The sequence below is a fragment of the Strix uralensis genome, chromosome 27, assembly GCF_047716275.1.
Source record: "Strix uralensis isolate ZFMK-TIS-50842 chromosome 27, bStrUra1, whole genome shotgun sequence".
Taxonomy (NCBI): domain Eukaryota; kingdom Metazoa; phylum Chordata; class Aves; order Strigiformes; family Strigidae; genus Strix; species Strix uralensis.
In genome coordinates this window covers 3,051,591-3,074,963 of record NC_133998.1, presented here as the reverse complement: position 1 = coordinate 3,074,963, position 23,373 = coordinate 3,051,591, and the positions used below count along the sequence as shown (strand labels likewise).

The following is a 23,373-nucleotide window of genomic DNA, read 5'->3' as shown; positions in this document are numbered from 1 at the left end:
GAAAACAAATCTAATTCTCATGCGCCTTTTAAGTTTATGCAAGGAAGATTTTAACAAATTTTATTTCTTGCAACACACCTTGACTGTGGTTCTGAGATGGCTCGAAATCAGAGTCAGAGCTGGAGTCGGAGCTGGAGCTGGAGTTGGAAGGGCTGGACTGGACAGACTTAACCCCCCATAAAAGGGAAAAAAAGAAAAAGAATCTTAACCTTTCTAATCCAGAAAACCATCACAGAGCACAAAGCACAGCGAGACAGAAGCATTCGAGCACTCTACAACATCATACATCACTGAATGCAGTTCTTAGAATTACAGAAAACAAACAAAACGCAAGGTGAATAAAAACATTGATGAACACTCTGGCACGCTGTAGCTCAGCACTCCTGGGCAGCGGCAGCAACGGCTCCCACCAAAACCCTTCGCATCACTAGTTTCAAATAGCCTCAAGTGATGAAATATAGCATCTGAAAAACGTCAAAGTGAGAAAACCCGTACTTTGAAAGGTGAAAGACGACTAGCATACAACCTAGAACAATTATCAAAGCCCTCTTAAAAAGTGTATTTATTGTAACCCACCAAGATTCCCTCAGAACATCTCGTACTGATCATTAAACATGGGAAGGATGCCTATCCTAACCAGCTCACGTGACTCCAAGATTAGTTCTAATTTATTACTATCCCCTCAAAACAGTTGTTTCTACACCAGTTGGAGTGATCCACTGTACTGTTTCCAGTTTATTATGAAACACATAACAGAAACCAGCTAAGCTCTAGTGAAACCACCTCCACTGTCAGTATTCAGCAGAAATGCCAGGAGCATACTACACAGTATGAGTAAAAACACACAACGAACTACTGCTAATAACAGCATCCAGAAACAAAGTGTTAGCGCTACAATGTTTTTAACACAAAACTAGCTATTGCACAGCAATCCCATGCTTTAGCTTGAAGGACCGCGAGGTGGCAGTGAAGGCTAAATCAACTATTTCCTCCTCAATAGCGGCAGCGACTATTACAGTAATCTTAAAGGGGTTTTTGTGACTCAGTAGGATCTAGTTTAAAGATTCTCAATGTACTGTAATATTACCTTGCCTCTTTTAACGTAATTCCCTGAAAATTTAGCATTTCAGTTTCATTGCACCATTCCTGGAAATCCACCTATCACTTCCACTACCAAATCCTGATGCTAGAAAAATCACACATTCCTATTCAGCAATAAGCTTTATTACAGAAAGTGTTAATACTATAAAAACATTGTAAACAGGTAGAAGGAGGCACGTCAGCAGCTTTGGGCATTAATAAGTGAAAGCGGCGGCAGGACTTTCATCCCAGTACCATCCTTCCCTGTAATTTATCACCCAAGTATCATTAAAGAGTTTCATTTATTCAACTGTAAGAACGTTGGGAAAAATATCAAAAAGGGGTATTACAACCCTTGTGAATTATTCAGTGGCAAAGGAAAATGATTTAACAATGCCAGTATCTAATAGATTGGCATGCTGCAGCAGCCCTATTTGTTTAGAAAAATTGCACCATGAAAATAAAGAGCAGTATTTTCAAGATAAGGGAGCACAGCTCTTGTGTCTCACAGACTCAACCCTAACACCCTTCACTGCTGATAATCTAGCAGGTGTTCCCTTAAAATGACTTAACAGGACCTAAGAAACAGAAGTTGGAAGTGGTGTAGACCCCCGTCTCTCCTTTTGCCCTTAACCCTGTCAGCTATTTCAGCCGTTTCGGAGGCATCTGGCTGGACATGCTCCGCGTGCTCAGGCTGCAGTTACTGTCACTGCGATATGACAAAAGCACACGCCGACAATGGAAAAAGCAATCCTGCCCTCACATCTCAGCCTCTCCCTTTTGTCAGCACTAGCATTTAGGCAGCCAAGCATGAGGCCAGTTCAGGGAACTGGGCTTGATGGGGGAAAGAAAAAAAAGAAAAAAAAAAAAGAAAAAAAAGAAAGGACAACTAACTTTGAGCAGAAGCTGAAATGGAAGGAGAAACTCCTCTGGCCCATTGCAAAGTCACACGAGCTCTCATGCCAGCAGCACAAACGAGAGCAAGACTGTTCCTTTCAACAGCAGCCTGCAAAGATGTCAACTCAAAGCAATCGTGGAGTTGCAGCCTCGGAGCATGTTGCACAATATGTTGGCTGCAGCAGCAAAGCTGATTTAAGAGTTTCCGGGCCCGGGTCCACCTCCAGCTGCTCGTTCGCTTTAGTGATGTGGCTTACCACACAGCCCCACAAACAGCTGTACCAGTACAAACGATGGAGTAGCAAACTGCAGCGCTGGGAGCAAAAATAACCCCCCAGGGTGGAAAAGGAACTCAAACAGCCTTCTCTGCCGATGCCAATGCATTATGCAGTTATACCCTTAAGCTTCAAGTTCCACAGAAACCTAAGCTGATCTGACTGGCAGCTGCCACGGTTCCCCCCCCATCACACTGAGTATTCCTACCCTCCTTCTGGGCTAGCACTCAAATACCTCTGTCAGGCATCCAACAGACACAAGAGCTGGTGCAAGAGAGGACAGCGAAGCATACAAAGCGCGGTGGGGGCAGGACAGGGCTGCAGCAGACGCTGTGGACCCACAACCACAGTTTGTGGTTTCATGGAACAGTCTAAACAGCACTATCAGCTTACAGCTGCATGGCGAGTGCCAGGGGAGGGATGACACCGAAGAAATAATGAAGTACAAGACACTCAGGACTTCAGAGATCAGCAGAGCACAGAGCTTGCAGCGAGGGCCACGTATCTGGTACAGAAATGACGGGCTTGCTACACACTGATGCGCTTCAGGTGTAAAAGTGGAGAGGAGCTGCCTCTCTTTAATGCACAAGCTACACATTTAATCAATCTGGGAAAAAATCTTTGCAGAGTAACTTGAATTAACACTTCCCCAATAACCTCTTCTACGAGGAATCTTTTGCAAAAAAAAAAAAATCCTTTCTGAAATAAACACATCTACTTACTGTATCATGGTGCTGATTAAATCATAATACAAATTGTCCCTAGAAGATTTATTCTAGTAAGACAAATCCTTCCAGAAGTGGTCAGTAGGAAGCAGTTCAAAAATTCATGTGACATTATCCTGTGAATACTGTTAGAAGGTATATGGATTCTTTATAGCAAATATAAAATATACAAGCAAAAAGTAGTGAGAGTTTAGATTTAAGTCGTGTCTTTCTCCTCCTATTATTTTTTTTTTTGGCCTTCTTTTGGAAAACGATTTTTAGACGGCAGAGGATAGAGGAATGTTCGTAGTTGTAAAAAGGAAAACATATTTAGACAGCTTTTAAAAATAGTAGTACAGTAACATAATTTGTTTTACGTTTTACAGCACAACTTATTAAGGTTTAGTGGCATGTGGTTGTATTTTGAGCTTTAGCCAATAGCACTTTTCTTACAGGCTATGTCAGGAATAAGGTTTTCTATTTACATTTTAATACTGCTTTCTTCAGAAACAAAACTGAAATTATTTCCTCCTTTTCTGAATTAAGACCACATTCAAAGACATTATGTTATCATAAGCAGGTAGAAAGCGTATCTATGCCCACTCTAGCTCTATAAATGTCACTGCAAGGGATGAACGAGACCATAACCTTAAACTCCGACTTTTTGATAACTCTGCCTGCAGATAAATCTAAATAGAACTGCGTATCTGAAATAGGAAGCAAACCAGGTAGCAATAACGATTAATACTGATAGGGTTTTCAAAGAAGAGTTTTATTTCAGATACAACCCAGCCTAAGCATTTGCCAATCTGGTTCTCTATCTTGTCTGAGGGGATATTTCTGAACATCTATTTCATGCAGGGATTTAAACAGCATGCTTAAAAATTCTGGTAGAGGACAAATCCCTACTCACCTCTGACTTGAAAGAAGTTTCATCCTCTGAATTCGACTCCTCCATTTCCACAGGCTTTTTGATCTCCTTGGCCTCACTTTCAGATTTTACCTTTTCCACTTTGGCATTCATCTTCTCCTTGGTTTGTTTCTTCTCTGGATATGAGGAAGACGAGGTTCTGGGAGATGTCCCTAGGATATTCTTTACCCCTTTGGAGCTACTCTTTTTTTGTTTTTTGGCACTAGGCTTTGGTGACTCCACATTGGAGGGCCTCTTGCTGGAAGACTTTAACTCCGGCTGTGGCCCACCCTTTGGAGAAGTGTTCTCCAGTTTGGTCTCCTTCACGGCCAGTTTTGGTTCCTTGAAAGCAGCTTTTGGAGGTGCCTTCTCCTCCTTAGGCAGTTTGTTCTCAGTTGGTTTTCTGGAGGAGTCCTTCAAAGGCTTGTTTTGTTCTCTTTCAAGGTCTTTGGAGGAGTTTTTGCTCTCAGAGTCTTTTCTTGGCCTCTCTCTGTGTTCCTTGGTTACTTTGTGTGGCTTGGATGCCTTGCTACTTTCCTTGTTTGCATCCTAAAAATTCAGCAACAGAAACAAGCAAGCTAGGTATGAAACTGAAGCTCTGCATAGAATTATAAAACACATGCTCATAAATCACATCTTAGCATTTGTTTCATGTAGACATCCACCCACAGTTGCCTAATGTACTTATCTACCTCCGCGGTAAACATCTACATTTCCCTAAAGCTGATGGACAGAAATTGACAGTAGGCACTTAAACATCTACATTAGGACAGGATGAAGCATGTTTCACAAACGCCTGTTCCTTTCCATGGTCTATAAACATCTATAGATGTTTAGTTCAGATTTAATCTGCAGGGTTAACATCTGAAGCCAGATAAGAGGAAACTCACTCTAGCTGTGTTACACAGTTCTACTTCACATCACATTTTAGGGGGAAAAAAAAACCCCCAGCAACTAAAGAAATTTTTTTAAGGTTAAATCACATCCGTGGTAAATGCAGGTTATGTTCACAGCCTAGCCCCCAACTCACCACATCAACCACACTGCAACTTGACAAAAATACTGAATGTCCCCACAACCGTAAGAGCACCAAAGTCTCTGATATCAGTGGGCATTTCATCACCTTTAATAAGAGCTTCAAGACAGCAATCGTTAGGACCCGGCCCATCCTAAGAGTCAGGTACACATGAAGGCAAAGGAGCACTTCCCTTTGCGAATTGTAGGTGAACTGAAAACACTTATAGAAGTGGGTCTTGTGGGGAGGCACTGGAGTGTGAACGGGACACGCTGAGATGCAAACACACCTGCACCTCTGAGGGCAACCTGGAGGAAGAGAAGGAGACTACTGTCTCTTTAGCTACTGGCAATTTTCACCAGAGCTTGTGTCAGAGCCCTTTATTCCTCTTCTGCCTTCTCTCTTTTCTAATGCTTAATTCCTGACCAGAATTAAATCAGCCACTCACAGATAAGTCATCTTTATTCTGTTTCATAACATCAACATCAGAAAGCATGACTGAAGTGCCAGAAGTGTTTAGAGCCCTGAAGAAAATGGATATCAGAATTGAATTACACTATAAAATGAATTGCTGTTAATATTTGTGACTGCTCAGGCTGATAAAGTGTATATAATCTGCTTCAAAACACATTGCTTGTGGATTGTTTCTCCTGTATAGAATTATACAAAAATAGCTTCATCACATAAGCGAAAAAAAGAAAACTTAAGGTTCTTCTGAAGTTTCAAGAACTAGATACTGCTGGAGGCAAACATCAAATCTTGAAATCACTAGTTTGACCAAGCACAGCATATTTTATGTTCTTTACACCACCACCCTAAGCAGTCCTGATGACAGAGGAAGTGCTGACTCTACTCAGCCTCGCTGCTAAGAGATGCAAGGACTTGGGGTACAGCTTTACACGACAGACAGTGGAAGATCCACATCATTCACCCTCAGCATCAAGGATACAAGTCAGAACAATCAGGGAGGACTCCGTTCAACTTTATCTGCTATAGCAGATCAGGAGGAAGATATGGTTCACCAAAAATTCCAGTCTTGGACATTTAATTTTCTGTTCAAAATTTCCCTGGAGAGAAGTCTAGCAAATCATAAAAAGGCCTCCTAAATTATGCTAAGTTCCAGACCATTAGCTAGTGAACCACAGAGTACAAGGAAGAAGGTTGCAGAATTAGAAGTAGCCAGAAACAGCTGCTAAACAAGCTCTTAGTAGCAAGTCCTGAAAGCCTTCTTCACCTCAGGATGACACAAAAGCATGCTTCACCGACCTTTGACCCATGGGATGGTTTGGTCTTCTTGGGATCAGAGAAGGCAGAGAGTGGTATTGTGGGTAACATAGGATAATCGGGACTTGGCCTTGAAACAGTTTCTGCTCCTTCTGGCATTACCATTACCTAGTAATAAAGAGGAGAAAAATTTATAGAAAAAGTCGTGTGGATTATTAAGACATGATTATGTTAAGTCACTTTCTCAATTAACACACTATTATTCATGTTTTGAATGTTTTTTCCCCTGCTTAAAAGGCCATTAAAAAATATTGGCTAGGTAATGCTCAGTTTCAAGGCAAGTCCTCAAATACAGAACATTAAAACCACAAAAAAAAGAAAGGCAACATGAAATATCAAGTATCTTTCCCAAAGGGAACGCCGGTATTCTGAGCACAAGCAGGCAATAAAGCTCTGGACAAGAACTGTGTGTTCTGCTGCAAATGCTCTTACCCTGCAAAAGGGTAGCAAGATAAATCTGGAAGGAATGAGCAAGACTTCATCAGTTTAGGAGAAGCTGAATTCACTCATTCGGGGGGGGGAAAAAAAAAAAAAAAATGCAGGCCTTGGGTGTCTCCCTTGACAGGCACCAAGCACTGAGCTCCATGGAACACTTTCCTTCTTACCTCCCCTATATTGTCAGAATAATACTGTTGCAAAATTTCACTAGATGAACAGCATCAAAAGTGATTCACAGATGAAACACCTCGATACATAAAGAATACGATAACGTACTATGAAAATCCTAGAAAGCAAACGATGTTCTAGCCACCCTATGGCTGAAATAAGCACCTTCCTCTTTGTGTCCAGTACAGAAAAGTACTGGCACGCCAAGGAAGATCTGGACAGATCAGCTTGGAACACTTGCCACTCCCGAGATTTACTATTGACAAACTTCCCCATGACTTTTTTTACTTTTTCAGGCTAGAAACATGCTTTTTCAGAAGAAAATTTTGCCAGCAATTAAGACCATCTTGAATAAAGTCCTTGAACAGAACATAATTATACATTATTATCTATGGGGGGTATCTCTGAATACAGTCATGACATCCTCTGTCTGGTTAAAAACTTCATGCACTTTGTGGCTTGTACTAATTTGCTAGATCTTGCAGTTATTTGAGGATCATTTCTTTAGTCTATCACTGCATATTACTTTCCTAGAAGAGTTCATCCACTCTAGCAACCCGTATCTTACTGTGCCTTCAAGAGTGTATCTATTGTTTTCCTCCCACAACCATTTTCACTCTGTATCTAACACTTTTCCTTGATTTTTTAATTATCTAAGCCATAAGCAACTGACCTCAGGTTTAGAGGACATTTATTGACCAGGAAGCACCAAGTATTAAGCTTTCCTGTGGCAAAAATGAGGAAGGAACAGACTGGAAGCCTCTCCCTTTTCTTGAGCTTTTCTATACTGATACAGCTCATGGCACTAGGAAGGTCACAGATAACTGTAACTGCCTGATGGACAGCACGCAACATCCACAGATCTCCATTTCCAGAGGGGTTTTACTGCTTTGATATTAATGGTCACATTTAAATTGAAAATGAAGTGCCCAATCACATCAGCAATGGTTTAGTTCTGCTTCAAGTGCTGCAGTCATATAACCAGGAGTAAAAATTGGCTGGGTCATCCTTTAGATGAGTGTAGAAAACTGTAGCGTGTTGGGCTGCAGCTAAAAAGAAAGCCCAGAGCAAAACAAGATCACTACACATTTCAGCGGAACCTTTTCAGGTCTCCAGTCCCTTTGGCACTTACCCCTCCAGCCCTAATGAGCTTGCGTCTGAATTCCTTGGTGGGGTTGTTGAAAGTCAGTTTCTCACAACGAAGGTGGTTCACAGGTGGATTTCCCTCCAAATTTAAGAACAGGTCGTATGTGAAACAAACCTTTTTCGGCTCCTCCTAAAAACAAGAAAGACTTTGGGAAAACGAAGAAGTTTGGCAAGCACACTAAGTCAGAGGATTCAGTCACTCCTGAAAATCCCAAATAAACCACTGAGTAAGTGCTGCGTTCACAGTTTTTCATCATGAGATCAGAGAGCTAGAAATTAAAACTATTTGTGCCTAAAGCGCCTGAAGTTAACGCACCGTTCATCAGGAACTGGGGCACGGCTTTTCACTGCAAAAGCAAAGCACAGACGAGGATACTGACTGACAATTGTCTGGTTAAAGCTGTTCAAGTCTTCCCAGGAAAGCAGATTCACAAACTCTATCCACTATTCTGTTTTCACCGAAATTCAGATCCTATCTCCTTTGGGAAGCAACTGAACTGTAAGTATCAATATTAAGCAAAGCATAATCCTTTATTTAGAGAAGGAACAACTTCTGAACTCACAGGATCTCTGCGAGTACTGAGAAAAGATTAAATGCAATGGTAAAAGGATGACTCGTTTTGTAAAATCCTTTTCAATATGCATATTGCAGGGGCTGAAAGGGAAGATATCCTAGGCTTTTGAACTTTCCAAGGGCACTTTCATTGAAGAAATCCGGAGTTTGTATGCATGTTGGGGATCATCTGCGCCTCACTGGTTTTGTTCCACCTGCTGCAGAAGCACAGCAAACACCCTGCATTTGCAGTACAGAATGGAAGAAATCTCTTCCTTCTTTTCTCTCCTGGATTTGCAAATACTGCATACTACTAGTGTATTACAAATATCGATACGACATTTCCTGGTATTATCTTGTATTCTGCATTTCAAGATGAAAACTCAAAATGTGGCAAAAGAGACTCTCCAGCAAACCACACAGAGCCTTACAGTACATTCAGTATTTACATGAATGCATCCCACATGCCTCATTCAATGCGCAACATCAAGCAGCTGCACAGCAGTCTTTTCCACAATTCATATCCAGCAGCTTGATTTCCTGGTGTAGTTGCATTGTTGTATGGGAACAGACGCCGCAGGCTTCTAGCCCAAGCCATTAGATTTGCTGAAAATAGGTTGAAGCATCAAACAGCTTCAGACCACACTGATTCCTGCTGTTTGCTTGGTGGATACTAACGTCACTAAAGAAGCCATTTCTTGTACTAACTCTATCTCTAATAATAAAGTGTGGTAACCACACCTGGTTTACATCAAAACCAGTATCGTAAGCTCACCTGGGAGCCAAGGGCTTGGGTCCCAACTCCCCAAACTGAGAGGCACACATCTGAGCAGACACATACGATAGAATTGTCTCCCATTAACAAGCAAGAACACGCTACCAACACGAGGGTCTTCAGACCCTCTCCTGGAAAAGTCCTGAAGAATCCACACACGCTTGAAAGGGTTCAATGTCTACTAAAACACATGAATTCTAAGAAGAAAAGTACTTGCAAAATACACTGCACTGTCATTTTCCTCTTTTGCTACAACCGTTGTCATTAACCGAATCATTAGTGAGCTCTGCATGCGTGTGCTTACGCTGGAGTTAAAACAGCAGCTGTAGAGGGTCCCTCAAAGTCTAATAAACGTAAATGATGGATGAATAGAAATCCAAATGTGGCCTAAAAATTGTTTATAAAATTCCTTTCCTAGTGAACAACATAGAATAAATTGATCTTGGATATGTTAGCAAGAACAGGCTTTAGTCAAAAGCTGGTATGCCATCACATTATCCGAGCTCTGCTTTGTCATTTGCCTGTTTGCTTTCAGAGCAGGAGAGGGGCTGCAGATTCATTTCCCTTTTACCTTAGGTATCCCATTTTTTATACAGACTCAAAAGCATCAGAGGACCTCCCAAATATTTATCGTACCTCTGTTGATGAGCTTCCACTTTTTGTAAAATTAAAGACAGTTTTTCAATGTGATTTTTCTCCAACTCAGAGATCACGACCGCCCTGGGAACAGAGTCCTAGCCAAGCACCATGATCATTAAAATATCCTTTGTATCGTCTCAGCCCATCAGAAGCACCCCCCCACCCCCCAGCGAATAGTTAAGATTACAGCACTCCTAAAAGAACAAGTACAAAAGTCTCAAAGCAAAAAGCCGCAAATAAACATTCTTTCCTTTACTGCCTTCATTGACAGCTAATGATTACAGCTCAAGACACTCCAAAGCTTAACCCATCCGGCCCCCCCTAAAAGGTTCTTCCCTCCAAACAACCATCAAGGGGGGGGGGGGGGGGGGCGGCGGCAAGTTAAAAAAAAGAAAACCAAGGAAAGTCTCAATTGACCTGGACCTACACATCCTTTAACTTTACATAAAAAGCCACCCTGAGTCCACACTGCCACACTCGAAGCCTTTCTAAATAACATGTTGGGATCTACACATCCCGCTGCTTGGAGTTGTGATAGTGTAGGGACTTTTTCACCCACCAACTTAGGGCCAGGCAGTCTGTTTTCATACTGTACCACCACTTTACATACTCCCCTGCCTGAGGAGCAACTATACGTGCAAGCCAAGCTTTACTCTTAGATGATTCCACCTTCTGATATTCAACCCTTGATGTCAACAAGTAAAACTGAAAAAGGGAGAGACTTTTTGTGGATATTCTGTTGTTTTCTGAGACCACGAACTTTTCTAAAGGGCCTTACTTCCAAGAAAAGCTTTAGAAAGGATGGATCACATCCATTTCTAACTGGGAGATATTGCAGTTATTCAGATTAAAATTCAATTGTAAATTTGGATGTGAAATGGTTAACCTGGTATGGGATCTCTCAGCAAGCCACCTTAGAACCTGGGTTTATCTCTGCCCCTGAAATCTCAGGATGCCAGAGAAGTAAACTAGAAGTGTGTACCACAAAGCTAGGGCCAAGCTTTTATTTGCAGCTGCTGTAAACTTCCCTCCATCTAGTGAATCCCCCTACTCCACCTCCAACCTCCAAAGCTGAGTACATTATACTTTATTTTTACTGCTTTCCAGCTTCCTGTCTGCACTGACTGCCACTGCTCTGTTACAAACACTGAAGTTGCTTTATTCTTCTTCTGAGTTCTGAAGTAACGGGTTAAAGTTCTTTTGGCACTTTTCGTAAGAGGAGGAATTTTTCAAAGTCTTTTGTTAAAATTTCCTTGTCCTGTTTTTAAGGCAGGGTGTGCCCTTTGCCACTTAACACAAATCAAAAGAATTTCACTGGTAGCGTGCGCATAAAGCTCATAAATCACTTTTAGAAAGCCATAAAACAAAATTATCTACAAAAATCTAGCACACCAAGGAAGCAGACTCGTGGTTATTCAATAACTATAACATCTAACACTACTTCCCTTCTGCCACAGATCCAGCCTGACGGAGTCATTTATCCGTAACCGGTCCATAATGTTGGTATAAATGAAACCCCCTCTCCAGGCTTGCACAACCCGTTTGACAAGTCTTCCACCCCGCTTCCAGACAGGACATTTAAAAGTGAATAGCCCAATATTAATTTTTTGAAGCAAGTAGCCTTATCTTACGTTCTGCTAACAGCTCCATGAAACACCCTTATCTTTTTTGAAATTCTACAGGGTTAAGTAAAATTACAGAGATCAGCATTTTGGAACTCTCCCCCATCAGAAGCCTATTACTTTGTTTGAAAATTAGGAAAATATACTCATTGCTCAAAGACAAGCATTCAATAACCTACTAGCTCTTGTAAATACATGATATGGTGCTGGCACGGCTAATAGAGCTGCTACATTTGACAAGGCTTCCTTGCCAGGCACTGCAATCCATTCAGCACACAGGGGTGCCTGTTAATGTGCCACACCGAGCGGCTACTGAAACACACACACAGCCCAAATTTTCCTGTTCTGGCCAGGAAAACAGTCTGCTCAGATAGAAGAATGAGTAAACTGATAATATGTATTCGTTTATGACAGTAAAAGGTAAAATAAGATTCACCAGTCATCAGCAGCACAAAAGAATGTGCTGCAGATTTGGTAAGATGATACAGAACAGACCTAAAAAATGTGAGCAACAAATGCTTCCACTTAAAGGCTAGACAAAATGACAAGTTTTACTCCTCCTTCCACCGCTTTCAGCAACACCGAATAAACACTAACAGGTTAAATCTCCTCCTCCTTTCCTCAAACCTGTGCAAACCCTGCCCCAATAACACAGCAATTTGTTACGTAAAATCCAATGTCTCACGCAAACACTCAACAACCCTCCTCAGGAGTATTTCACAAGCCAATACCTTCCCGACGGCACAGTCCTGACACGCAGCTCTAATTGATCTCCAGTTTCACCTTCCCTGTCCTACATGCAACCCACATACAATGTCTGAGTTCCTACTTTGAAACACGAGTAATTTTTCCCTTCTCCAGTATTTTTCTAGGTATTTTATATATATCACACCTATAAATACTGCAGAAGGGGTAGAATGTTTTTATTTTGAACCTAACAGGAAAAATCAAATGGATTTCTCTGCTTTCTTTGCTTATCTCCTTTTTCACTAATAGAAAATGCTCAAGTTACATGTATCCATTATGTAAATACTGGAAACCTTTTATCTCTAGCATTGAAATTGGGAGGTAATATCTTTAAAGAGACTTTAATACAACATCTTATCCATGTTGCATTAATATCATCTGCCTTATATCAGAACAGCATGAAAGCATACTAGACCTTTAGCTTTGTGTGTGCGTGGGGGTGATCTAATTTGATTAGGATGCAAAAACGTAACGGGATGAATACCAAAGTCATACCTGTGTTACAGCCTCAAGATTACAACGTATGCCACTATGAGAGATGTATTTGGAGACAACAAGGCCATGAAAAACAGTCTCAAGACTGTTGAAATTGAGTGGGGGAGAGGGGTGGAGAAGAGCAGTAGAAAAACAGCAACACATTTATTGTACCCACTTTGTATTGATTCAAGCACCAGAAGCCACTAACAGCAGCCCTCATTATAGGAAGGAACACAAAGGATTTAGAAATAAAAATAGCATACCAACATTTTCAGCCCAACAATCCCAAATGATCCACTATCATTAGTCAACCGTGCTTTCAAAAGCTTTCTCATTCAACCTACTGAGACCTGGCATTTGTTTTACAGGTTCAGTTACAGAGGCAAAGGCTCTAGCAGGCCACCAGTATCAAAAGAGCCTGCAAGTCCTGAGGCCTGTAGAGACCACTGCAACTCTCTAGAAAGCTCAGATACACAAACTGCCCAGGTCACAGCAATATGCAAAACAGATATTCTGTAATTCAAATGACAAGTCTGAGAAAGCACCTGCTTATTGAGGAACTGAATTACAGCACAGGAAGGACAAATGCAAGCCAGCAAGGCGTAACTATGTTCATAGAGGGTAAGAACAGGCTCTTGCATCTTTTTTAATACTCTGCTGACACTTCCCTGTCTGACAGAAAGGCATCAAAAGCTTCAGTGGTGCCAACAGCGCTGACTCTCCTACTCCGAGGAGATAACAACGATAACAAGAAGAGCATGCTCCAACACAAAGGGTTAATGGGCAGTTTTTTGCAAAGTTGCCTAAAAAAAAAAAATCCCCAATGAAGTTCATTGAAACCATTCTTAATCCATTCTTAGTAAAACTGTTCCTTAGCAGTGAACAGGCCTGTGTTTCTTTAGCCAAAGCAAAGAGTACACTGGCTCTGACAACCGCTATTTATCATCCTAGTAACAAATTAGAACAGGGAAAGGAAACAGCTAAGAAAGGAGGCTTAAACTGTGGAAAAAAAAATTTCAGCCAACCCTGTCAAAGATCAACCTCCACAGATTAGTTCACTCCCCCTTGAAATCCTTTTTCTTCTCACCTTTACAAAGCTAAACATGCATCGATAAACAAATCCCAAAGCCCTTGCAACTCTTGTTTCCACTGAGAGGACACACATCAACAAACACGTGCTAGAATGTAGGGAGCATATGGCCAGAAAGACCCACCCCACTCCTCCTGCCCAGCCACCTACGAAACAGCATCTTCTACCCAATCCCTGAATCAATCCATAACATCTACTTCAAAAGAGTCACTCGAGGATGAGTCCCAAATGCAGTAATCAATTCAGGCAAATTCAGAACAATGTATGCTCTACACACAACAGCTGATCCTCACCAGCGTCAACAGGTTTACAGAGATCAGAGTGAACATATGGTCTTGAAGTAGTAAAGACTTATTTGGTGCTTTAATGTCATATTCTTTAATGCAGGAGAAAATCAGCTGTATTCTAAAGGCTTTACTATTTCCCTCCTCCTTCCCAATCTCTTTCATTTCTACTATATCCCAGTCTTTGCACTTCCATCTCTGCTGAAGTATTTACCTCTTACATTTCCTTCAACTCCACTTACTGAAAATAATCAAAGCTCTTAATATTTCAAGATGGCATTATCACTGGGCAACAGCGGTCAGAGGAGCCAAATTCTTCACATCATCAGCTTCTAAGCTTCCAGCAATCATAAGTACTGTGCTTAACTTCCAAATGTGCAGAGAATGTAACATTTGCTGACATAAGAATGGAAAAATTACTTTAAAGCAGTAAAAGCAAATTTCAAACAACTTCAGTACAGCTCATGTATTTCAAGTTCATGGTTGAACCTGGGAACGTGTCTCTGTTCAAACGATGTGCTGGAATATGGAAGCTATCACGTTTTCCTTCAACCACCGCTTGCCCCAATTTAATAATGGGAGGCGCTGTTTGAAACTCCTTAATTAGTTAATTTGTCAATCAGCTTAAAAGTGGAAATTCTCCATAATGCATGCATCTGAAAACCAGGGCAAACATGAGTATTTTGAAGATCTGTAGTTTGAGAACAACTCTGTAATTAAACCTGTTCTCCTATTTATTTTTCATGTTTCTGAAGACCAAAATGCCAAAACCAGACCGCCTTCTCCTGATTTAACTGCTACTTCCATTGTTTCCACTAACAGAGACCACCTATTTCCCTTATTTATAAAAGCCATCCTATCCCCAATGCTAGAAAGAGCAACTACACAGTCACGTGTTTATACAAACAATGAGAAGTGATGACCCCGGCGGGTGTGAAATCAAGCTATATTCAGAAAAGCTGCCAGTTCCATATTCTGCGAGGAGCATACAAATATAAGGGACGGAGAAAAAGACAGCAGACAAATGCAGACCGACAGTCAATGCAAACAGTGCACCTACAAAAAAAATACAGGAGAGGCAGAAATGAGAGAGAAGGATCTGAGGGCCTGTGAAAGACAAAGCCATCAGAGACCTGCAGGGAAAAGGCAAGCGTGAGAAAAGACTGGGTGAAAAAAGGAAAGAAAAATAAAAGGTAGGAGTAGAGACAAAACACAGTTCACTCATCACAGTCATTCAAGATTCCCCTTACAAGAAATGAGCATGGAGAAGTTCACATTTTTTGGTCAGGAATGTAAAGGTAGATTTTGAACCTGAATTAAGCCAGCATACAGTGCAGATGAAGTTTCCCGATTTCCATTCAAAACCTCAGAAAAGCCACTAGAAGTCAAACTTACTTTTAAGCTGTTGAGGGTTTTTTTTTTTTTTGCATTCAAGTCATAGTTTTCAGTGTTTGCCAAAAAGGCTGCTTCTATCAACAACTTTCATCCCCTGCTAACTGCCATTTCTCTTCACATCCTTTTGGCTTACCCCACCCACCCAAAAGAAAGCTGTGGGCAAAACGTTCCCAGGTTTAGAAGACAAGTCTTCTTGTGGTTCAGTCTCGTTATTTGAGCCTATATGAGCTTATTACTCAAACTCATAAAGTGGGGTAAGAGCAATGCGGTAGTCCAGAAAACAAAGTAAAATGTTACTTATTCACAAAATGACACTGCCAGGAGAGTATACTGTGCTAGACTGGGGCGAGAAGGAAATGATGGACAGATATGTTTGTGGGAGGTACAATGGAAAGGACGCTGAGAAGCTAAATAACAGGAGGTTGTTATGTGTGGTCTGCTGTCAACAAAACCTGGGGTAACGGCTTGTGCTGGGAGGGCTGAGAGCATACATTATAGTGGTGCGGCTTAATGGTCAAATTTTTAGTTTATCTAGGTTCCCTCTTAGGGATAATAAGCAGAATATTATTTTTTTATTTATGTAGTAATCAAAACCAGAAAGATTCGGTATTCATGTTTAACAAAACAATTTAACTGAAACTGAGTTAATATGAACACAAGTGCCCAAATCCCTATTTTCATAACCTTCTTCAAGTCACGTAGCATGTGACCTTTGTGGTAAGACTTAAAGCAAGCAGTAAATCCCAAATTTTAACTTTCATACACTTGTTGGCAATGCATCTTAAGACTTAAAATATTCAGTTTTTTCTTTGTGGAAGAGTATTGAACCAGAACAACAATATTTTTAACATAGCTGTAAATACTTGTCCTATATATGCAAGTGTTTGTCGGGCCTATACAAATTTTATACCTGTACAGTTAATTTAGTAAGATTACAAATAAAAAAATTGATTTTTTTAATATATTGCCAGTCAACACAGTATTTACAAATGTTCATAAAAATCAGTGTTTTATGCTTATTTACTTCCCTATTTGCATCAAATTTTTTAAACTGCTTTAGCAATATCCATGCTGGAGAAGCTTGTTACAAGTAGTAAAATCTGTTCAAAATCTCTAGGACCACCACACTGTCCTGATATTACCTTTCTATACTATTCCATTTCTGCCAAAAGCTTTCTTTTGAAGTCTGGCAGGAGCTTCCAACTCCCAGTTAAATTCTATTTATTAGACTAATAAAAAACACACACATAAAACAGTCACATAATTTAGAGTCTTTCTGTCAGGCAGTTTCAGGCTCTGGCACAGCTCAAAACAATTAGAAGACCAGAAATCAGATTCTACCTTATTTTTGAAGTGCACTTCAATGGGCATAATGAAGCCTGCGTAGCCAGACTCCTCCACTTTGTAAGGGGGCTCCTTGCACACTGAAAAGAGAATAGACAAACGTTAACTTTGAATATAATGCAACTTAATCTGAGCAAAAAAGGAGTGGCGAGATGAGAAATGGGCCTCTGACAACTCAGGACACGTTTAAAACGCTGACCTTTGGGGAAAAAAAAAACAAAATAAGATGGTGGTCATAGGCTTAGTTAAGAACATGAAAATCTGTTCTTAGCTCCTCCCATGGAAAGGAAACATAAAACACTCCATGCCAGAGTCTCCGTGAGATTCTCCCCCCGCCTTTTGCAGCGAGATACAATTACATTTCTGTGCTGTTCCACAACAATGCAAACTGCCAGTTAAAGCTGTCTTGCAAAAAAAAGGCGAAGACCTAAAAGGTTGGAATTGGAACAGTACGGAGAGGTAAAATTTACTTTGATGCCTCTATTTATTAATCTAAACACTGTACCATACAAGTGGATTTTTTTTTTTTTTCCTTGAAATGCTCTCCTGCAATGCTCAATCTTCATAATTACGTAACGGCCATACCACAAGCTGCTTCACCCAAACGTCCTAACAAACCTGAAGGGCAGGTAAGCACTGCTATTTATTTCACATACAAGGAAACGGAGAAAGGTTAAACCATTTGCCCCTAAGGTCACAGTGCTGCTTACTGCAGAAATATCGATTACAAAAGTTAATCGCTTCTAAGAAATTAATCTGCGTGCTTCCTGCCTCAGTTGCCCCTGTCCCTCTACCTGTTGTATCTTCATGCTACTGAATCCTTCCCATCATCTACCACTGCATTTCAGTACAGCGATAGCCAACTCGAAGGATTCCAGGATCATTTATTTGGCCATGCTACACGTAACAGCTGCCAGAAGAAACATGAGACCAGCACAGATATTCTCCCTCTCAGGAACCGGATGCACTTGCATATAATTTATGCACTACAATATATGTAAATAAAGTCAATTAAGTAATTAGAGGAATTCAGTGCAAATCTTTTTACTTTCTCTAAATAATTCCAAGTAATTAATATGATTAGGAAACAGTACCTCAAACCTAAAAAACATACAAGTTATTTTCCTTTTAATGTAGATATATTATCCACAGCTCTAAGCACTTCTACCCTCGTTAAGGTGCTAGAAAGCAGTCCTCAAAATTCAACTGTGAAAAAAGAGCCTATCTAAAAATAAGAAAAATCTCAAGACTTGCTTTAACTTGAATTTCATGTAAGAACCCTATCATTTAGGGGAAAAAGCCCAAAACCAAAGAACAGTGCCAATATGGCAGCAGGAAGCTTAAGACTATCTGCCAAGCAGCCTTTGTTCCTTTGCCACTCTAACAAATTAAAATTACTACACAAGCAATCTGCTAGCAGCACAGGCCTACCTTCACCAGTAGATTCTGCTACAAGTAAGAGCGATCCATCTGAAGAAACCCTTCAAACAATTCTAGAAATAGTATGCATATGCTGTACCATTTATGTACAACCCAGACACACTTTGGTCAAAAGCAAGCTGGCATGATGAGCAAGCTTAAAAAAAGTATGCAAAAACCTAGAGATCTGAAAAAACAGCCTCTTTAAAGGTAAATGATATGGCAACTGACTGAGCAAAGACCACGTACTATCCCAACACGGTTGTTTGTAATAAAGTAATTACACCAGATGACAAGAGTTGTAGCACAGCAGATTGTAACTTTTATTCTATAAATTAGCTTTCAGCTCAGTACTGCACTTGCTTATCATTCATCAGTTTTACTACATCAGTCTGAAGGAGATATTATTAACATACAGCCTAGATTCACACCCTTATGAGCTGAACACCTTTCCACTGTGGACTCTCACAAATAACCAGTGTAGCAGGTAGCCCTAAGACATCCTGCATGACCAGCAGTCTTCCAAATATTTCAAAGAATGCACATTATGAAGTAATTTACAGCAATACTCTTAGGCAGCCAGCGTTCCTTGTAGCACTTCATAGCTATAACGCTGCAGATGCAGTTACACAACCGTAAGCAGATCTAACTCTGCGCTGCTGCTGAAAAGGGCAATTCCTGCTCCTCCACCTCAACCTGCGTTCCTGCTGCCTTGTGCCAAGAATAAGGTTCATGTTGCTGCACAGTCAGAAAGAGCAAAGAACAGATCCAGCAGAGAATAAACACTACAATCTGTATAGTCTCCCCAGCCATGCCGACCGCACAGTGCTTGCACACATACGTGCAGCTGGAACATACAGCCACTGGTGAAGAGACAACACCACCCCCTCGGCATCACCGATTTCTGCTGAGTTAATGCCACCTGAACTGGCACCTGAGACTAGAAATTGCAGGAATCCTGATGGCTACTTAATGATCAGCGCAAAAGTCTACATACTCCAGTACGTATACGAGCCCGATATTCGAGCATCTCTCACCAGTCACATGCTTCCAGCTTGTGTTGCCAAATATTAACAAATCAAACCCATCTTTCCCATTTTGTAACATGAATTATCTTCTGCTGTCACTGTCTCGAGAATCTGCATGTACTAATGCTTAAATAAGAGGAGAAAGCATCTCACCTCCAGCCCTTTCAGCAGAAGAAAGGTCCCATTCTCCCTGACCTTCCTCAAACAAAGACAGTAAAGGTTAAAGCTGAAGTGCACGCGACATACATTTTGTTCCTCTTTAAAGAGATATTTTACAGAACAGTGACAGTCCAAGACAACCTTGACTTGCACAATTCTCTTTCATACAGAAAAGACGTGATAATGTATCTTCAAAACTGCACTCACCTCGCTTGGGTTTTGGGAAGCTCTCATGTAGCCGAAAGACCACCCTTTCCACAAAATGCTGGATGTCACACTGCTCCGGGCCACGGACAAACACCATCCAGTCATGAGTAAACCCTTCAGTGGTGGGCTTTTTCCGCAGTTGGGCTCGGTGCCCCAGCTCCAATTTTACTTGAACCGTGCACTGTTTTAGGACAGAGGTAAGACCGTAAGCAAAATGAAGCAGCTTACACGTTATGTATAATGCTGAGCCCCACCGACAGAAGATGCTAGATCACCGCAGGGGAGGAATACAACAGCCTCCACAGAGAGATTAGTCTCATTCTGAAAACTACAGTGTTGTCAACAGAAAAGGTATCATAAAAATAGCTCCTAGCAGCATTTCATACCTATTTTCTTCCTAATACTAGCATTGCAGAGAAAACAGCTTTGGAAGAGGGATAGGTTTACCTGCTTCACTTATCATATAAATTGCCAAAGTCCTAATTGCGGAATCCTTATTTCTAGAAAGTGTCAGAGACAGAACTTGATGTTCACAGTTTACAGAATTCACAACACTGACAGAAAACTAATCTGAAAACCGGAAAAATTAGATCATGAATTGGTGGTTTATGATATTCTCTAGAATATGTAATCCATTAGAATAAAACTAAGATGCTCCTTGTATTCTTTTAAATATATTTTATCAGTGCACTTTTAAAGACCAAATTAACATATAGCATGCCTGCACAATATCCAACACTAAAATGACCTAATTCTGATTTGCACTCCCGAATCCTACTTTAATCATTGAGTAAGAGGTGTATTCAATGTCTTACTCAAAGCACAAAAATCCCATTAAATGTCTTAAAAACAGATTAAACTAATTGTGAAGATCCACATATTTCTGCAGACTTCACAGTCAGAAGAAAGCAAATGAATTAAACAGATGTAACAGAGGAAAGGCAAACATGATTCAGACACAAGTTAAAGCAAGCAAATCTTAGTGCAAGATTTGCAGAGATGGAACACCTGAGGTATCCAACTACTTACTAATTTTGTGCATATATGTTACACAAACTAGACCAGCAGCACAGCAATCCGAAACCAAACCTATCAAAATCCAGCTTCAGCAACTGGAAGGTTATAAAAAAAGGCCGTTTTTAGTCCTTACCCCCTTCTTCACCCAAGACTTGAAAACAAACATTTTATTCTCTCTGGCAGTTCTCAATTACCATTGGGAAAGGCAACATTGTCATTACCTATATTACAGGTGGACACAGAGCCAAACGGAGGGCATGATGTGAGACAATGAACACGGAAAGAGAAAGCTTCCCGAGCTCTAGACAAATGTTGAGGAAAAGTATCATCCTCATTTTCCCACTGAGGAACTGCAACAAGGAGTACGACCATGATTAATGCTCAAAAAATATTTTGCACATCCAACCTGACATTTTATGGGAATGTGATTTTCAGAGCATGGTTAATACTTTCTGAAAAAGCGTTAAGTCACTCAATCTCAGTATTCTTTTCTTTGTAAAAAGATCACACAGGAGGTCTACAGGGTACCAGGCATCAAAGCTCGACCTCCCAAATTGCAGTCCAGTTCTAATTTCAACTATAAGCCTTAACACACTCTTTCAGGCAGTTATCTTTATAGCAAAATACCTTCAGCTGCCATTCAACACATCAATTACAAGACTCAGGGACAAACTCATCTAATTAATTGCTTCACTGGTATTACTACAACATTTCTTTAGGTTACCTTCCTCTGCAAGTTCTCTTGGCAGGCCATTTTTTCCCATTCTACGCTTTAGGGCTTATCTACGCTGGCTCCATCTCGCTCCTGTGCTAAAAATGAAGGTACACGGCCGTCTGTTCTTTCGTGTCATATTAAGGAATAAGAAAAAAGGCAAGGTGTGTTTCACTCGAAGCACAGCAGTCCACCGCAGGAGAGAAGAGCATTATGTGGAGGCCGTCTGACTAAATCCCAAGCTCACAGAGGAGGGTGCTTGCAGGCCTGCTTTATCTGGGATACTTCCCACAGCGTTCACGCAACCGTTCACATCAACTGAGCCAGTCTGTTCTGCAGCTTCACGTTATCGATTCCATAATTACCCTTTAAATTGTGCTACTGTTGCCAGTTACTACCCCTCTCCAGAGAAGTGCAAATGACTGCCAGTCTACAGAATTTGCCTTTCTAGTTGAAAAGGCTGAGAAATTTTAGCTGAGAAACAGATGGGACTATGTGGAAGAGAACAAAATTAAACATAAGAGAGAACTGTTTAACTGAGAGCGAAAGTTGTACTTGCTCTACTCTTCACATATCGGTCCAATTAACAATCGCTACGAATTAAGCCAGAAGTTGAAACACATTTGAAAATAAGATCTCCCAACATAACAAACATCCCAAGTTGCTCCACTGAAAATGGAGTTTTTTTTTTTTTCTCCAAGCGTGTCTCCCAACAAAGGGAAATCAGGATCCTATTCAAACAATTTGTAATAATACAAAGGAGTCTGCTTTTCAACTTCTCAATAAACATTCTGAAGGCTGCTCTGGTTTTTTGTTTGATGTGCTAATTGCCTGAAAGCCATAACCGGTTTCCATTCGCTCTCCTTTGGCTGATTATTCAAAGGATAGCGGGGCTCACCTCCTGAACCTTAGGCCCATGGGTAACCTGGGACCAGCTCGCACGCACCCGCACACAAAAGGCCCGAGCCAGCTGCCCTACATCACCTCAGGTAAACTTCCAGCATCCATCCTCGCCCGCCGCAGCACGGCAGCGGCCCGGCCGCTACCAGCCGGCTTCTCACCGCCTCCCCGGAGCAGCAATAACTCTCTCGGTGGCATTAACCCTTCGCACCGCGGCTGAGGGGGGTAGGGACGCCGGCACCACCCCTCCCCGTCAATAAGCCCGGGCAGGAATTTGCGGGAAATGCTGCTGCCACCCCCCGCCGCGGGCGAGGCTGCAGCGCGGCCGCCCATGAAGGGGCGAGGGCTGAGCAACATCCCCCCCTCCCCAAAAAGGGGGTGTGGGGAGGAGGTGTGCCTCCCCCAAGGTGGGGGGGACGATGCCCCCCAACGCCACCGGGGGGAATCAACCCCCCCGTCCTTCAGGACAGGGATGGGCACCCCCTCCCCGATGCAGGGCCCCCTCCCCCGGTGCAGGGGGGAGCCCGGCCCCTCCCACGCGTGCCCCCCGCGCGGAGGGGGGAGGGAGGGGTGGCGCCGAGGGGCCCCACCCCCGCGGCAGCGCGGCAGGGCGGGCGCCGCCGCTCCCCTCACCTGATTGTCCATGGCTGGGCGCAGCGCCGCGGGCCCCGCTCGCTCGCTCGCTCCCGCCGCGGCGGTCTCGCTGGCCGGTCGGCGGGGGGGGGTCTCTTTCCCCCCCTCTCTTCCCCCCCCTCTACGAGCGAAGCCGCTCTCCGTCCCCCCCCACCCCCCTCCCCGCCGCCTCGGCCGCCGCCGCCGCCTCCTCGGTCGCGGCCCCTCACGGCCCCGCCGCCGCCGCTCGCCTCATTGTGTGTCACTCACAGGCACCAGCCCCGCCACCCCCCCAGCGCCCGCCCCGCGGAACCGGAAACCGACGCCACCAGAGAGGCACCCGCCCGCCGCCAATAGCTGCGCCGCCTCACGCCTGGGGGCGGGGCTTCCGCCCGGGCGCCGCCGGCCTCCCCCTCCTCCGCCTGATGGGCAGCCGCTGCGCCCAACCGGCGGCGGGCGGGCTGCCGAGGGGGCGG

General features: G+C 42.4%; 1 protein-coding gene across 5 annotated transcripts in view; it reads right to left on the bottom strand.

Moving 5' to 3' along the window:
• MLLT1 (MLLT1 super elongation complex subunit) overlaps positions 1-23,068 on the bottom strand; it is a 32,146-nt gene extending 9,078 nt beyond the window's left edge. Inside the window, exons 1-7 of one of the 5 annotated variants that reach the window (XM_074851334.1) lie at positions 22,919-23,068; positions 19,657-19,837; positions 16,841-16,923; positions 7,904-8,047; positions 6,148-6,273; positions 3,871-4,415; positions 79-176 (exon numbers count right to left, since the gene is read on the bottom strand). In XM_074851334.1, coding sequence (XP_074707435.1) covers positions 79-176; positions 3,871-4,415; positions 6,148-6,273; positions 7,904-8,047; positions 16,841-16,923; positions 19,657-19,837; positions 22,919-22,930 — 1,189 coding nt within the window. In that variant the 5' untranslated portion in view covers positions 22,931-23,068. Of the gene's footprint in view, positions 1-78; positions 177-3,869; positions 4,416-6,147; positions 6,274-7,903; positions 8,048-16,840; positions 16,924-19,656; positions 19,838-22,918 lie in introns of all 5 variants that reach the window. The other 4 variants (XM_074851333.1, XM_074851331.1, XM_074851332.1 and 1 more) reach the window with 4 other exon arrangements.
• Positions 23,069-23,373: the final 305 nt, after the last annotated feature.